The sequence below is a fragment of the Sceloporus occidentalis genome, unplaced genomic scaffold, assembly GCF_023333645.1.
Source record: "Sceloporus occidentalis isolate IW3139 unplaced genomic scaffold, rSceOcc1.0.p SCAF_119, whole genome shotgun sequence".
Taxonomy (NCBI): domain Eukaryota; kingdom Metazoa; phylum Chordata; class Lepidosauria; order Squamata; family Phrynosomatidae; genus Sceloporus; species Sceloporus occidentalis.
In genome coordinates, this window is record NW_028317099.1 from 3,398 (window position 1) to 21,134 (window position 17,737).

General features: G+C 38.3%; 1 protein-coding gene across 1 annotated transcript; it reads left to right on the forward strand.

The window, feature by feature from the left end:
• Nucleotides 1–1,625: 1,625 nt before the first annotated feature.
• Nucleotides 1,626–14,493, forward strand: LOC149282292 (histone deacetylase 8). The gene is made up of 11 exons (XM_089498358.1): nucleotides 1,626–1,712; nucleotides 2,799–2,851; nucleotides 4,330–4,460; nucleotides 4,737–4,878; nucleotides 7,336–7,448; nucleotides 8,338–8,415; nucleotides 9,585–9,693; nucleotides 9,981–10,153; nucleotides 11,484–11,578; nucleotides 12,744–12,849; nucleotides 14,471–14,493. Exons 1-11 carry the CDS (start codon nucleotides 1,626–1,628, stop codon nucleotides 14,491–14,493), a joined length of 1,110 nt encoding a protein of 369 aa, XP_089354484.1.
• The last annotated feature ends 3,244 nt before the right edge of the window (nucleotides 14,494–17,737 follow it).

Below are 17,737 nucleotides of genomic sequence, written 5' to 3' on the forward strand. Positions count from 1 at the left end.
GGAAAACCCAAACAGCTGGGTCAATCTTCAAGTTTTAAAATTATTTTTAAGGGCCAACTTGACCTTAACCCTTAGGCCACAGAAGGTGGCTGCCATTATAATTTGCATGTGACCTGTCAGCTCCCCCATTAGCCTCTTGATCAGTGCTTCAACCTCCAGGTGTAATCTATTGCCCAGTACTAGCAAAGCTTTGCCCGTTTTAAGCATCTGATGGGTAAATAAGAGGATGACCTGACCCAAAGTGGCAGTGCTTTGGTTTAAATTCTAGGTCATGTCCCTGAACGGCTTCAAGACTGCCACTATCTGCCCCATTAATGCCCATTGCCCTCTACCCAATAAGCTGGACATACCAATGTTCTGTTTAGAGGAACAGAAAGATCTGAAAATATATAACTTGACAATGCAATCCAGGCACAACACAAATTTGGCTTCTTTGGCAGCCACAGAGTGTGCAATGTAGGAGCTGGCACTGATGGACTCAACAGTACGGCTGAATGGCACACAGTAAATGCACAACCCCCTACTTTGGCCTGCCTAACTATTATAAACATCACATTTTTTGTGCTCTACAAAGATACAAGACTTTGCTGGTAGTGTAAATATACTACTGAACAGTATATTAAGAAATAACACCACACGTGTTCAGTCCTCTGCCTTGGCCTTAACAAAGTAAGACATAAAAATGAACTACAAGTAGTAGTAAAACTTCTACAATATATTCCACCCTAGTCAATTGTATGCACTAGTAGTACATTTACACTACATGGAAGATGAGCACTACATCATCTAGCGCATTGTTTGATGTGCATCACTGTGGTGATGTAACTCACATTACAATGACATCATCAAACCTATATGACAATGCTTGTCCCTTCTCCTACATACAATCCCTTCCCACGTTCCCCGCTGATGCAGAGCATATATAACGCCCCTGGGCAAAGGTATGTCATCACTAGAGCATCAAAACTACCATACTGGAAGTTTTATTAGGAAATCATGAAGCTGCTAATCTACTCTGTCACTGTCTGTTCACAAACTGGATGTGAGACAATTTGCCACTATTTATATACACATTATTATAAGTCATACCCGCCAAACATCCTGAACTCCTAGTAAAGAGGGACACAAGAGGATAAAAGAGGGACTGTCACACCTAAGAAGGGACTCTAGGGAGAAATGCGTTGTGAATCCAGAATAATGGGATGTATGTGGTCTTTTCATAAATTACAGTTAATATGTTTAAAATGATGATAAAACATTAAGATACATTTGTATGTTATTATTCACAGCTCTGAATGGAAACCTTAGGGACCATACATACGTAATTTCTCAAAGAAAGGCCATTTGTAGTGTGTGTGTGTTGGAAACACTGGAAATCAGTCACAATCTTTTTTTTGGTTCATCCCTTCATGATAATTTAAACAGGGATAAAGCTGATCGTTTGTGTCTTTACGGAAGCCTCCTCTACGGTTACCTTTCTATCTGAGGGAACTAAGAGAAACTTATTTGCACAAGCGGTGAAAGATAGGAACGTTTGTTTTGTGCCTTTTGTTCCTGGGGGAAATGTTTTGAGTGTTGATCTCGGAGGAGCCCTGTAGCCGGCTACCTGGACTCTTTTGAAAGGGATGGAGGAATCGCTTTCCCCGGTTTATATATATAGCCCGGAATATGTGAAGTTGTGCGACAGTATGCAGAGCAAAGTACCGAGGAGGGTGAGAGATGGAGTTTACCGGTGATCCAGCGTCCTGCCAATAAGCATAGTAACCGAGGGTGGTGGGGGGATATATAGTCTATTACTAGTGGGGTTTTAAAAAGAGGTTATGATGGGATGTGCTCTCCAACAGCTGACGGTGACCGCCACAACGCTTATTCCCGTCACGTTTATATTACAGAGATGCCTGGATTTTTTTTTTTTTTTTGCAAGGAACAGGCGGGGAAGTTGTGTGAGGTGGGACAGAAACACAGGATGTGGTTGCAACGAGATGGATACGTGCATTAGCAGCCTCAGACAATAGGCTTATGTATTAATGACGATTCTCGTTCAGATATTTGAAGGGTCACTCCCACCAAAAATAATTAATTTTAGCCAGTATCAGATATTTTTAAAAGCAGTTTTTTTTAAACAGTTCTAGCTTTTATTTAGTTGTTCAAGCAGGGCTTCGTTAGCATTGTCATAAAAATCATCTAAGTGCTGTGTTTGAGCAGTGAAAGTCATACTAAATATCATGACTTACAACAATAGCCTCTGCCAGGTCTGCAGATTCAGGAAGTTTAGTGACGCAAAGTGTATTTTTGCTCAAGGAGAAAAAATTTTTTTTCTCCTTTGAAAGTGATCTCATCGCCATTGCAGACATAGGAGTGGGTAAGCCAGCAGCAACAGTCCCTTAGTTAATATGGTGATAACCCCCCTTTCTCCATATGCGGAGATTCAGAAGGTGGTATACGCTTTGATAAGGACATATTACACAAAGGACAAGGTTAGGTGCGTATAACAATAAGGCGATGACAGAAAATGAGGATATTGTTGGATAAAAAAAGACAAAGATGTTTTAATAGAATGGGCAACCAAAGAGGTATCAAGGATGTAACAGAATATCCTGAACGGCATTGTATTGTACAGGGGCACAGTAATCAACATAGCAGGCTAAGAGGCTATGGCAAGATATGTATATAAAGAGCAGAGAAGGATGTATTATTGGCTAGTTATAATATGCTATAGTACTTTGGGAACAGAGTATTTATTGGCTGTGATACTGTTAATGTATGCTTTTGACCAAGTTTTTCACTCTGCCTTTCAGGCCAGCATGGTACATTCATTGATTGAGGCATACGGGCTGCTTCAGTATATGAGGTAAGGGAGGTATATAAGGTGATTTTTTTCCATGGTTGTCCAGCAGTTGCATTCAGTCTATTGACTGTGTAGGATATATTACCGCTGTATAAATAAAATGTAACTATACTGTAAACTTCAATTGTAAATTGTTTCATGCAGAAGGGATATGTGGAAAGACACAGACAGACTTAACTTCTGTAGTATGATCAGTAGTGGCAAAGGGAGCCTTCCTGCCATGTGCTAGGCTCATCCAGTAAGAAGCTCCATTTGTAGTCACATGTTGCAGTCAGTAAGAGTGGAACCTGCATGGCTTTCTGCTGATGAGGAAAAAGCAAGGCTCAGAGTTATTGTGACAGGTTCCCCCAGCCAGCTTTCACAGTGAAGGTAGGAACCTGGATCCTCAGTATGTATGCTTATGTATGTTCTTATGTTTGTACTGTATTTGCTGGATACCTTGTCTTATATTCAAGCAAATACGGTATGTCTTTGTATGAGTTCACATGGCAGTACCTTTTAAAAGAACACTTTGATCTGTATTATAGCTTAGTACTTCTTTCAAATATTGTTACTTCTCCTTGCAAGTGCATGGAGGTAAACTGCAGAATCCCCCTCTTATCTTGCTCCCCAGCTACTAGCCTTGCAGGAGATGGGTTCAGCCAAAGTGCACCCACACTATACGTACTGTGAGCTATCGTAGGTGGGTCTAATGAAACCCCTCACTACCAAGCACGTGCAGAAAGGGCTCCCTTTCATTTTAGTGACTGGCAAAAGTTAGACCCTGGAGGGGGTGTATGGTGCAGCTCTAGAGCTGCAGTTTCTTCTAAAGGCAAGTGACTTTTTGTCTCTTTCTTATACAGGTAAAGAATGTATATAAAGTGCTTACAAAAAGTACCTTAGTATGCATTCTTTGTTGCCGAGGCTGCATGCAACAATAAACTGTCTTGAGTCCCTGTCAATGTGTATATTTCTTCACTTATATTCATTATCATTTGGTTTATGTATGTCAGTGTAGAGCCATGATGAACAAAGGAGTATCTCTGCATCTCTGACCACATATGTACTTATTTTTGTTGCTCTTGTCTGAGAGAAATCTGGTTATTTTTGAGCATTGAGTAAGCTGTTATAATTTGTATGCTGTCACCTAAAATACAATTCCTAGAACGTTCTATTTCTAGGGTGAAATGTGCTATAACAGTTTCAAATAAAAAAGTTCCAAGTGTCTCATTTGTTAATTAAGAAATGGTGTATATGTGTAGTCAACTGACAAGAGATCATTTACTTTCATCCCTGTGTAAGCCAAGTATAAAATGAATTGTGTTGCTAATTGAGAAAATTGGATTGAAATATATATATATTTTCATCCAAAGAAGAGACCACTGAGAAATTGAAAGCTTATATAACTTTACATAATTTTTTGTGTTGGCCCAATAAAATGTATCAACTTCAACTATTGCTAATTTGGGATTATTGGTGACACCTTTTATTTTAATATATAGAGTTGTAAAGCCCAAGGTTGCAACCATGGAAGAGATGGCTGCATTTCACACTGATGCATACCTACAACACCTCCGCAAAGTGAGTGAAGAGGGTGATAATGATGATCCAGAGACAGTTGAATATGGATTGGGTAAGTAGTAGAACATGCATATGTAATACATGTAACTTGGAATAAAATGGAATAAGCAAGGCTTAGGTACTTTGGAAACTATGGTGACTGAAAATAATACCCATTTTGCAAAGGTTACAGGAAATAAGAATAGTTGGGATTGTAGGAGATTGTTAGTAGAGTGTATACAAGTTTTTTTTGTTTTGTAGTTTTTTCCAGGATTCAGCTATGTGCTGATGGATATAGAAGTGTACAGGTAGGCCGAAAGAACTTACTAATTTATTTGCTTGTCTGCAGGCTATGACTGCCCCATCACTGAAGGTATATATGACTATGCTGCTGCTGTTGGAGGTGCAACAATAACTGCTGCAGAATATCTTAATGAGGGGAAAACTCGTATTGCTATCAATTGGCCAGGTGGCTGGCATCATGCAAAGAAGTAAGTGTTACAAGAGGGCTCAATAAATTCAGTGTGTATAATTCGATAAAAATTTAAAAAGCCAATGCTATGTAACAAAGTAAGTTTAGCAGTCCCTGCTCTGCATATAGGTTACTGACTACAGGCAAAAATATCAGTCTAACATTGTTCCTATTCTGTAGACTCTGATTGTGCATATTCAAAGATTCTCTCAGACTCCTCACGCAATTCGTGACTGGGAATGCAGAGGAATTAAAATAACAGGTCTGTCTCGCCTAACATTAATCCTGGGGCCGCCCTACCAAAAGATTATAACAAACAATCAAAAGAATATATTAAACCCAACATGCCTTTCAAAGCATTGGGTACATTTTCTTCAGGGGATTGTGTGCCCGAGTAGCTCAATACTGCTTAAATCACCCACCCAAAACATCTATTGGACAACATCCTCACACCCACACAGTTTAATTGGTTCCCTCCCAGACCATGGATTGGACAAACTTTAAGGGGAGTTCTCTGCTCATTGGTTCTTTAAGCCTTCCTTCTGAGGTCTGAGACCAGTGGGACGATCCAGAGAGGCATTCTACTGCATTTTGACACATAGCTTTATGCAGGAGTCGATCACACCTGAAATCCTACCCCTGATTGTACGGTAGCTGGACACCGATCGCCCACTGTCGATAATCCTTCTAATAAAGGTTCTGCCCTGAGTCATACCCCTTTGTTTTATCACATTGTTATTATCTACCTGCATCTTTGTCCATTTCTTTCTAGGATATTATGTACCTTAGGTCCTCACATGTAAATATTATTACTGCTGATTATAAAGTGTGTGCAGTGTAACAGTAACCCACCCATCATACATCATCAAAATATAGATCAAGGGAGGGATGAAGAAAGAGCCATCCGATGATCCCTAATGTTAAAATATGATGGGTTCCCACATCAGAACCTAAGGGAAACCAGGAACCATAGTGGTAGACAAGAGGAGAAAAACATATTTTTATAAGTAAATCCATCACATACAAATACGGTTTGATGTTATTTTTTTCTCCTTATTCAATGAATCGGGCAAAAGAAAATCCCTCATTCAACCCATTGGGGGTTGCTAACTTTAAGTGATCACCTGATCTTTTCAATTGCCGAGAAACTCAAACACGAAGCTACACTATTATGATATTGCCTGACATGGTGAGAGAATGGAATGTACCTGACTGAGTCAATATGTTCAAGTACTCTTATCCTGAGTACTCTATAGGTTTTTGCTATGTACTCCCCCCCCCATACATATTCATAATCATATGGATTACTCCTGCACTACGACATTTCTACATACCTGTCGTGTCCCAAAAAAAGAAAAAAAAAAAAGAATGGTGCCAATATATATATTGGCAGGCTTCACATCTCCCACACTTATACATGCCTTTCGGGTTCATTCCCAAACCAGGTAGAGGTACCAGTGGCTAGGGGCAAGGTATAGCTGTGGAGAATCATATCTCGACCTCCTAGTGATAATTGTGGGATGGGATTGTAATACTTTTGAATGCAAAAAAACAGAATGTTGCAGAATCTTGTAATACCTTTTTTATTGGACTAACAGTATTTAAAATAATAGACGAGCTTTCGGGAGTCCTCCCTTTATCAAGTCAAAAGCATTTCTGACCAAGCAAGTGAAAAACACAGTTTAAAACTGACCAGTACATGTTCTGATACAGGGTTAAAACAGGGGTTAAAACAACACGGTAGAGAATTTGCAGACAAAAAACTAAGAGGGTCGTAAATAGTAAATAGTGGCATATACTGCACAGATAAGGCTAGAGGGGGAGCAGGGGTGAGCGTGTAGGAGAGAGAGAAGAAGAGAAAAAAAGCACAGGTTATAGGAAGTTTTGATAGTGTGCTAAGAAGCTCAAATCCACATTAAGTCCTCTGTTTTTACAATCATAAAAATGTATCATTTTGGCTTCAAATGTCTTTCTTTCTTGGGTGTTTTTGAAATTACCTCTCAGTGTTTTGAGAGGTAATTTCAAAAACACCCAATAGATCTTAAAAATCTTCTGGATACCCTTCTGTGATGAGTCATATATATAACTCTGGAGGAATCCGGACTGGATACATTGGCCGAGAGTGATTCCCGATCTGTATCAAGCACCTTCTTAAATGCTTTCTTAAGAGTTTATGAGGATAGCCCCATTCTCTGAAATGCCTTTTCAAATGATAGGCTTGATCAGAATAGAAATATGCAGCATAATAGATATCTTGTATTTTTAATATAAAAAGTTAATACACAAATTTGATGCTACAAAATGTGGCTTTCTATGAATACTATGTCATAATAAGTAATCCGTAACTAGTAACTTCAATGGAATAGGTAGGTATAATAGGTGGCTCCAAATCAGTTTCTTATAATGTTATGTATCATATTGGGATAGACTTGTAACATGTGGGATTTAAGATCCACTAAATCTCTTTCCCCTACAGAGATGAAGCATCTGGATTTTGTTACCTTAATGATGCTGTTCTAGGTATCTTAAAACTGCGACAGAAGCATGACAGAGTATTGTACGTAGATATGGATTTACATCATGGGGATGGTAAGTTTTGACCTTTTTTTTGTGTTGGTCTTGATTTTCAAGCAGTTCAAACTATATATTGAGATTGCCGACATCTGTACAGCTTTATTTATTTAAATTTTGTAATTGGATATTTAGCGCTGAGTTGGCATATTCGTCACAGTTCACAATTTGTGTGCCTCTAGAAGAAGATTGGGCCTACATGCCACAAACTAAAAACACTCTAAACTTGAAAGAATTCTATTGTTTTGTTCCCAAAATTAGATTCGCCAACAAACTTGCTCATCTCCTTGCTGTTCATTATTCTCGTTTGATGTTATTTTAACGTCAATACAAGAATGTTAGCGGATGATCTGATTTGGCCTCCCATAATTGTCAGTGACATGACATTACAAAAAAACTAAGTTCTTTAGCTTTTAAAAAAAAAAACAAAAAAAAAAAACCCAGGTGAAATTTCCTGGGGTCAGTCCTTTAGTTTACATATGATGTCAGTAAGTTGAAATATTTCTTATAGCCTGTGAAAAACCAAACTATTTGGGAGAACCGTATGTCACAGTTGGTAAACAATGCTATTCTATTTCATGTCATTTTACTAACTGTGATATGTGAAGTTTTATATGTCCATTGTTTTGGTGATAACAAGGGATAAACAATTATTTTCAAGAACTGTGCATGAGCCAACCTTAAAGAAAATAACTTCCTGACAGCTGAGTTAGTGAGCCAATGATCTGTTTCCAATTAATTATCTGATGCTGACTCTGTGCCTTGCAAATGACTGATGATTAACCCCTTTGAGCAGATGATATCATAAGCAAAAAGTAAAGGTACTTAACTTTGGAAGTTAGGAGGGCACCACGTAGGTAATTGTAATCACAATGGCACATTATTGTTCGCCTTTCCTTTTCTTCAGGTGTTGAAGATGCCTTTAGTTTCACTTCTAAAGTTATGACTGTCTCCCTGCACAAGTTTTCTCCTGGATTTTTCCCAGGTAAGTTAGCTTTATCAAATCCATAGTAGTTGCTTTGATATTGTATTATTTATTTTCTCTTCATACTGTATTGTTATGTTATTTCTTTAGGACTTCTGGTCATGTGCAATGGAAAAACTACATTTATAATGCCTATGTAAGTTACCAATATGTTGTTGTTCCACCTCAGGTTTAAAAGCTAAAATAATGAAATAAAAACAGGTTGTTTACCTAAAGGGATATGAAAAGAAGGTGACCTTGAGTTTATTATTTCAAAAGATTTAAAGACGCGAAGGCAGTGTAGTGTACAGGGAAAACGTCAGGATGCCAGTTTGTGTAGGTTGCGTTGTTCTGTACATCACTGATGAGACTTTATTTAGAGCATTGTGTACAGTTTTGAAGAAGATGGGTTCAAAAAGACAAAATTAATTTTTTTTTTTTTTAAGACTGAAGGCTTACTTTACAGAAAGGGTTGTACATTTATGGAGCTCAAGCAAATACAGTAAACAAAACTAAGAAAGCTATGAATGTGCACAAAGCTATTCTAAAAAAATTATACATTGGCTGACTATATTGGGCAGTTGATTATATTATTCTTATGTCACTATCCATGTATCCATGTATTAAAATGGATTGCGAGTTACAGTTTAGACTTTGTACCTCTGTGGTTTGTTGAAGGTTAACTGGACACCATTTACAATTAGTGGGGTCCTGAGAATACTTCTGCATATGGTTCCTCTAATCAGACCTTTTCGCCTCTTTTTTAATATGCAGTCACCTTCATTGGACATAATGTCCAGCTGCTGTAGGAACCTGGAAGTGCTTGGTTTCTGGGCAGCTTTTGATATGATTCAGACATGACTGGTTGTAAGCTCTTACCATAGCAATAAAGCAAACACGAAAAGATGTACCTGAATACACTCAAGTCAGTGCTATTAACAGTGGCCTTCTTGAAACTTCTTACCCAACTGGCTGAATTCAGGATTAAACCAACTGTGACCCATCTATTTGCTTTTCAGATGGGTTTCCACATGTTTGCTTGTTTATACCTTTATGCGTTTTAAGCTGCAAGATGGAAACACAATATAAAATTAAGTCCTGTTTTTATTTTTGCGTTCAAGTGTAAATGTTCTTCTAGTTTCCATTATGACTAATCTTGTGTAAGTTTATAAATATTTACTATTTTATAGGCACCGGTGATGTGTGTGATATTGGCCTGGGGAAGGGGCGTTTTTATAGTGTCAATGTCCCCTTACAAGATGGAATAAAGGATGACAAATACTACGATGTTTGTGAAAGGTAAAAAAAAAAAAAAAAAAAGTAATCTTATGCTAATTTATCGTACCATGTCCTATATGATGTTTTTAGTACTCTATAAATGATATTTAGAAATACACTTTGCTATTAGCAATCACACTCTTATCATGTCAAGTCAGCCAGTACATGCTGGAATCTGGGTATGCCTGGGCATGATAGGAGTGTGATTGCTGTTAGTAATCATATATATTTAATATAGCAATATATGCACCGGTGGCTGAAACTTATCTTATTTAACCATTCCTTTTGTCTGTTTTTTTTTAATGCAGCATTTTGAAGGAAGTATATTCTACCTTCAACCCTGAGGCGGTTGTTCTGCAACTGGGGGCTGACACCATTGCTGGGGACCCCATGTGTTCTTTTAATATGACCCCAGAAGGCATCGGAAAGTGTGTAAAATATGTCCTTCAGTGGAAAATACCTACACTTGTCCTGGGTGGAGGTGAGAATATTGAATTACTTTCATCCAACCTGTTTTAACCATTACACTAATACCGTATTTGCTCGATTATAAGATGACCCTGATTATAAGATGACCCCCCAAAATCTGAATATTAATTTATGAAAAAAAGAAAAAGCCTGAATATAAGACGACCCTATAGGAAAAAAGTTTTACCAGTAAATGTTAATTCATGTAAACTATGTAAACTATTGTTTGTTAATAAAAGCTACGATTGAGAAAAATTGTGTTTTTATTTCCTTTTTTTCAACCGGCCCCCCAGTTATGCACATCTGCCCCAGAAATGCCTTATACCCCATATATGCCACTGTGCCCCATGATATGCCTTTTAACCCTCTAAATGCCACTGTGCCCCATGATATGCCTTTTAACCCTCTATATGCCACTGTGCCCCATGATATGCCTTTTGACCCCTATGTGCCACTCTGCCTCCAGAAATGCCTTATACCCCTATATGCCACTCTGGCATTTAGGGGGTTAAAAGGCATATTATGGGGAAGAGTGGCATATAGGGAGGTATAAGGCATTTCAGGAGGCAGAGTGGCGTATAGAGGGTTAAAATGGCATTTCACAGAGCACTCTGCCTCCATAAATGCCTTATGCCCCCCATTTAACACTCCCTCCCTCCTCCAAACTTACCGGTGCTTCTGAGTCCACCGGTGCTTAGTCTGGGCAGCGTGTAGATCTCTATGCAATTCGCGTAGACAACTTCCGCTCTACGCGAATCGCGTAGAGCTCTACACGCTGCCCGCACTAAGCACCGGGGACCCAGAAGCACCGGTAAGTTGAGGGGGGCATAACACAGGAGGATCCAGGTCCCTGCATCTGAGTCCCTGGTGCTTAGTCCGGGCGTGTAGAGGTCTACGCGAATCGCGTAGAGCTCTACACGCTGCCCGGACTAAGCACCGGGGACTCAGAAGCACCGGTAAGTTGGGGGGGGGGGGCGCATAACACAGGAGGATCCAGGTCCCCTGCATCGCTGCGGGGGATCTGGATCTTAGTCTCATAGTCAGACTGGAAAAAACCTCGTCTTATTATCGAGCAAATACGGTATATTATGCTAACCATTTTTAAGCGGACCCTGTTTCTACACAGCAGTATTATTAATTTTAGGTCTAAACTTAGTTTCTGCACTATACTTAAGATTTTACTACAATTTGCAATCTCCTTTTTTCCTCTCCTGCAAATTTAATTTGTCTTTTTATTTATTTTACCTCTACCTTTTGTATTTTTCTCAATCGCAAACCAGTAAATTTCTTTGTGTTCTTGGTTACCTTTCACTTTAACATTAATTCAATTCTAATTTTGGCAGGAGGATACCACCTCCCCAACACTGCTAGATGCTGGACATACTTGACAGCACTTATCCTCGGTAGGACCTTATCTTCAGAAATCCCAGACCATGAGGTACGCTACTTTCATAAGTTTTTCTCTAAAACCCAGAGGGGAGAGGGACTCGAGGACACATATTTAAACCTGAGTCAATCCAACCTCTTTAAGACTGTGAATGAATGTTTTGTTAGAAGACATGGTATAACAAAGACTTCTCTGTATGCGACTTAAATACTAACTCCTTGTTCCTCAGGTTTTGTATAATACCTCTTATGTCTCTTCTGACTGCCCTTGTTCTTCTTCTTTTTCTTCATTTTTTTTAATTCTTTTATAAATACTTTCTAAAGCCAGCAGAATTTTTTTCTTAATAAGAGAGTGGAGATTAGCATTGCAGTTGATACTTGGGAAGAATGGCTTAGAAAATGTACCTGCATATTACAAACTGTGCCAACATCAAAGAGCCTAGGTTCACTTTGCATTTAATGAAAGGGGGTTGGTGGTACCAACACAACTCGCGAGCCTTACTTTAGTCCATTTCGATTACTGTCTTGTTGATCAGTGGCAGCTTGTTTCATGGTTTTTTTTTTTTTAGTTTTTTAGGTTGGACAGAAATAGGTAAGGTTTTATAAAATAAATGGCACACAAAATAGTACTTTTTGTGTTTTTGTTACATTTGAAGAAAAGAAAAAAATGGCCTTAATAACATACCAACCATCTTCTGAGTCCTCTTTGCTGGTATATCCAACCCTCCATGATGTGCACAGTTGGAGCTCCCCATCTTTTTTCTTGTTTGCATGTGCGGAAAGCTGGTAGTAAGAATGCAAGTATGATTGTTGGGACTGCTGCAGTTGGCATCCGTGTATGTACATCAGTATTGCTTAACAGTGAAAGAAGCTGGCTGCTATGGTTAGAAATAGGCAGGCATGTAAACTGATGGTTGAGTTTGTAGGTCATAAAAGCAGTTGAAGGTTAAAAGGTTACAGAGCTTTAAAATCAAAGCATATATGTCTGTTTCTCTATCTTGCAATGTGCACTGCCACCATTTCCAAATCTTAAGCACTCAGCTGTTTTTCTGTTCAATAACAGGGGTTATTTAAGTTCTAAATATGCATGTATGGTGAATGATTAAAACGGGGGTGAAACAACACCAGAATCGGGCTGATATGTATGTGTGGGTCTGTGTCGGTGCAAGTTCTGCAATGTCAATGGTTACATTTCATCTTTGTTTTTTCACGTTCAGTTCTTCACAGAGTATGGTCCAGATTATGTACTGGAAATTACCCCAAGCTGTCGGCCTGACAGAAATGACACTCAGAAAGTACAGGAGATCATAGGGTCAATCAAAGGTAAGAGACATTGCTGGAACCTTAATAAAGACAGATTTTGGACACAACGTAAATCATAGAAAGTTTCCTTTAAATATTTTACATTATAAACACTATAAGCAAAGGAACTTGAATTTGGAGCAATGTGCTGGTTCACATTCTAAATGCTACCTTATATGCCAAGATTAAGGCTGTGTGGCTTTTTATGGTAATATATTGATTTGGTCCCTAATAAATAAACATATGTTCTGTCTTTAACAAAGCTACTACAAATACTCTGGTGGGTCTCCCGGTTAAATCTGAAGTTTACTCCACAGCTTTTAACTTTATCTCAATTATTTTAGTCAGTGGCCATAATCCACGTCTGTCCTCAGTTTGTATAAGACATGAAAGTTCAGTACATTCCCTAAACTTTTATTTCTCCTGCCAATTTTGGCCAGTATGCCATGAACAGATATGGTTGCCCTGTATTTTCATTGGAAACATTTTAATTGATCACAGTGGGGAAAAAAGGGGAAGGAGGGGGCTTTAATAGATATGGTAGCTAGATGCAATAGTATGCCAAGAGATAACTGAATACAATTGTACGTGCAAAACTCTAACAAAAGTGCAATTGGTTTCAAAGGAAGTCACAGCAAGGAAGAAAATTAGACCTTTTATAACTTCATTAACTAAAGGAATGCATGTAGCAAAAATTCATGCAAAATACATTGGACAAAATGGACACTGCTATGTGTTTAAATAAGTATTGGGGTCTACAAGGCTTTCTAATATCTTTATTCCATAATTTCATTTACAAACAGCATTGCATGGGCTTATTTCGTTTATAGAACGGTATGATTTGGGGGAAAATGTCTCTGTTAGGAAGGTTCAGTACATTTCACACAACGTCTGACATACCAGGAAATTAAAGACAAATACACTTAAATGACGATTCCAATTTCTACATATTGACAAGCCTGTAGCTATGTCCAGGAGTCTTCAACCTCCTGACTCTCATGCCTGCTGGCTAATCTATACCTAATATTCATAGGCTCGCACATGAACAGAGCAACTTACAGAAGGAAAATAAAGTTAAAAGTAGCCAGCTAAATAGCTTTCAGTACACGTCTTGGCAGGGCAGAGCTGGCAGCTTCTGGCCAGGAGGCTAGACAGCGCCAAGTGTCCCCATCAGATCCTCGGCCCCCTCTACGCACTGGTAACCATATCTACACTCACACTAACACAATCATACTTACATTAACACACACTCATTCTAACACACCCTTCCCCTAACATACACACACACTTCCCCACACATACACTCCTGCTAACATAACATGCATACTAACTCCCTCCCTAACTCTTAACCTCTGACTCACTCCTGTATTTCCTTATTTTGCCCAGAGGCCACTTTTAAGATGTCTCGCTTTTACTGCAAGGTTATGTGTTTGAGAAAACTTAAACTGACAGACTAAGACAAACCTATACATTAGGTAAGGGGGTCCCTGCTTGCAATCTAGTGATAAAGAAAGCCTTGTGTTTACACTGGAACATGTATTTAGTTAATTTAATTTAGTATATTTAGTATTCTTAGTGTCTTACCTGCTGATATATCTCATATCGTTTCTCTTTTTCTTTCTGTTATCCATTTTCACCTCAGGTAACCTGAAACGCGTGGTTTAAGATCACCAAAGTCTGCATTTTCTTCTCCCTAAGCCTTGATGAAACACCCTGTATATAAAGACTACGTTTAGTCTTGAGAAATATATTATAAATAGAATATGCAAAACATTTCCTCATCTCTTGATAAACGTGCTCCCTGGACCAAGAATATCTTATTTTTTTACTTGTTTTTATGGACTATTTTTAAATGAACATTAAACATTTACAAGATATGATGCACTTATTGTTATGGTAATTAACTGTTTTACATGTTTGCGTCGGCTGTTGAACTGTTGTGACAGTTTGCCTTTCATTTGGAAATTGCATTCTTCATAATATTATGAAATGGAAAAGACCAAAGGAGCCTAATCACCAAACTGCCTTCGCAGATGAGTTAAGGTACAACATTGGATCTCACTGTTATGTAGATTATAATCCTTGAAATTTTCTCATAAAAGGTGGCCCAGGTAAGGTTTGAAATGATATCAATTTAGTAACCAATGAAATACTTCTGCTGATTTCATTATTTGCCATGGTAATAAGACCACTTTTCGCCAGTCAATGTCAGTAATGTCAGTATCGCATTGCTGCCTGATTTCTGCATTAATATGTTAGGGACATGAGGACTATCCTAAAGCAACCTATATACTGCCAAAGAATGCATGGTGTATGTTGAGAAGAAAAAAAACAACCGCAAGTCCAGGTTGTTTTGAATGTTGGCATTCCATTGCGATAATCTGTAAGAAAATAGCTGCTCTGCTTAATTTCTGTCTGGCCATCTTGCGCGATAACCCAAGGAAACTTTTTTTTTTTTTTTTTTACATTAACCTCAGACAATCTGCTCTTTGTTTTGAGTCATTGGGAATTAAGAAAAGGGAGGGTGTTGTAGCCCAGCTGTTTTTCCTTATAAAACAGGCACAGATAGTCTTTTCATTTCTAACAGCCCAGCTGAGAAGTATTTCTAGACTTTGTACTAGCATTGTAAACCTCTGTGTTCCTGTACTTATACTACATTATACAAACTTTTCAGAGAATTAATTCCACAGTAGAAGCAAAGTTCAATTTGTGGTCAGGTATCAGCCCTATGTTACATCCAAGCCTGCGACTTTCTCAGTCTTCCTACATTATTCTTACTCACCGGTTGAGTTTTTGTCAGAAACCTAGTATTAACTCAGACTGTACGAAAAATATGTGTTTAGTTACATTAGAAAGAAGTGGTTTGAGTATGATACAGTATACAATCATCCTACGTTGGGTACACGCTAACATCCTGCCTGGCTGCTCTGTGGGCATTGGAAATGCTTGAAGTATTGACAATTGACTTTTAATTTGCATTAAAGAGGCGTTCCAACCGTTTCCCAGAGGGAAGAGTTAGTTTCTGTGAGTCAGCTGGATGTGTTCCACTTTGTGTTTTTTACTCCAGCCTGTGTGGTATAAACTTGGCTCCTGTTTTGGATACCTACTTATCAGATCAGTTTCCTATTTGCTGAGACAGTTCCACATCTCTGCATTTGGAATAGAAACTCTGAACCTGCACCACAAGGGAGATTCCACTATAACCTGAAACAATGAAGGGAAATATTTTGTGCCAGCATTTAATTTCAAAATAAACATATTTTAAATGAAAATTCTCAATCCATCAGCATTTTGGGATATGTTTTCAGCTTGAGCTGTTAATAATTTTTTTTTTTTTTTTTGGGGGGGAGACTGAAAGGAAGGTAAGTTAGCACATTATTTGAAAATGTTTTATATGAGTGAGTGTGAAACTAACAATTTTATTAGTATAATTGTCATTTTATGTGTATGCACACGCTGCATGTTTACATGTGCAAGTATATGTTATTAGTATAATTAACGCATCCCTTATTCTCAGATTCCAATAATACAATGCTCTTTGCAGCCTTGTCAAAATATTTATTGATATTGAAAGACCAAAAAACATACCAATTAAATTATAATGACTTTAAGTAAGGTTAATGGCAATCTGTGTAGCATTAACAACAAAATGGGTCTGTACAAGTGATGATTAAATTTAAAAAAAACAAACAAAAAAAACACCTGTTTTATATCTTGTGAACACAGTTACTCATACAATATATTGTAATACACCTACAACTGGCCCAACTGGCCGTTTATGGGGGCAAATTGTAACTGGATTGCATTTAGATGTTCTACTGTATTTTTATTACTTATAAAACAGCAAGTTTTCTACAATTTTTCCTAGGTGATTGATGGTAGTTTACCCTATTTGTTACTGGTCCACAAAAGCACCATATAGTTGTTTAAAGTCCTTATGTGAGAGGAAACAGTAATTTCAGTTCACCCATCCTATCCTATTGTGTTCATGATCCTGTAGCTGCATAAACATTGATTCAAAGATATGGAAAACCCTGTTACTGTTTGAACAGCTGGAGAATGTTATAACTGACAGTTCTCTGGCTGCAGGGGAGGAGCGCTGGAGCAGCTATAAAATTACTTGATTGCTTTCCAACCCTGGGCTTGTCTGGCGGTTGTAAATGTCTCTGCTACCCACTTAATTTCAAGTGGAGAGGTTTTCCATCACCTTTACCCCACCACAACTTACAGTGCCCTCCACTCATTTTGGCACCCTTGGTAAATATGAGCAAAAATGCTCATATTGTTTTATTGTTTAGTCCTTTGATTTTTTTCTTCAAAAATACACAAAACTACTCGGCTCTCATGGATATCAAACAATTGAAAAAACATGCATAAATGGGTGGCACAATTATTGGCACCCTCTTAGTCAAAACTTTGCCAAGATAACAGCTCGGTTTCTTCTACGCCTGATGAGATTGGAAAATACATGGCAGGTTAACACCGGTGCTATCATATTTAACCCTGGGCATGAGGACATTTTGCAAATGGCTGCCTCTCTGTGTGCGCTGAACCTATCTCTGGTGTTTATTGCCGAAAAGCTCTATTTTGGTTTCCTCTGACCATAACACCCGATGCCATTTTAAGTTTTAAAAGTATCTGGCAAACTGAAGACGGTTGAGTTTGTTTTTGGATGAGAGTTAGAGGCTTTTTCCTTGAAACCCTAGCAAATAACTTGTAGTGATGTAGGTGACATCGGATTGTAGACACAACTAACTTCTGCAATTCTCCAGCTGTGATCCTCTGAGTTTGTTTTTTTGGCCACTCAAACCATCCTTTTCACAGTACCTTGAGACAATATTGACACAGGTCCTCTTCCAGGTTGCTTCATACGTTTTCAGTTGACTGGAGCTTCTTCTTGACCTAGTGG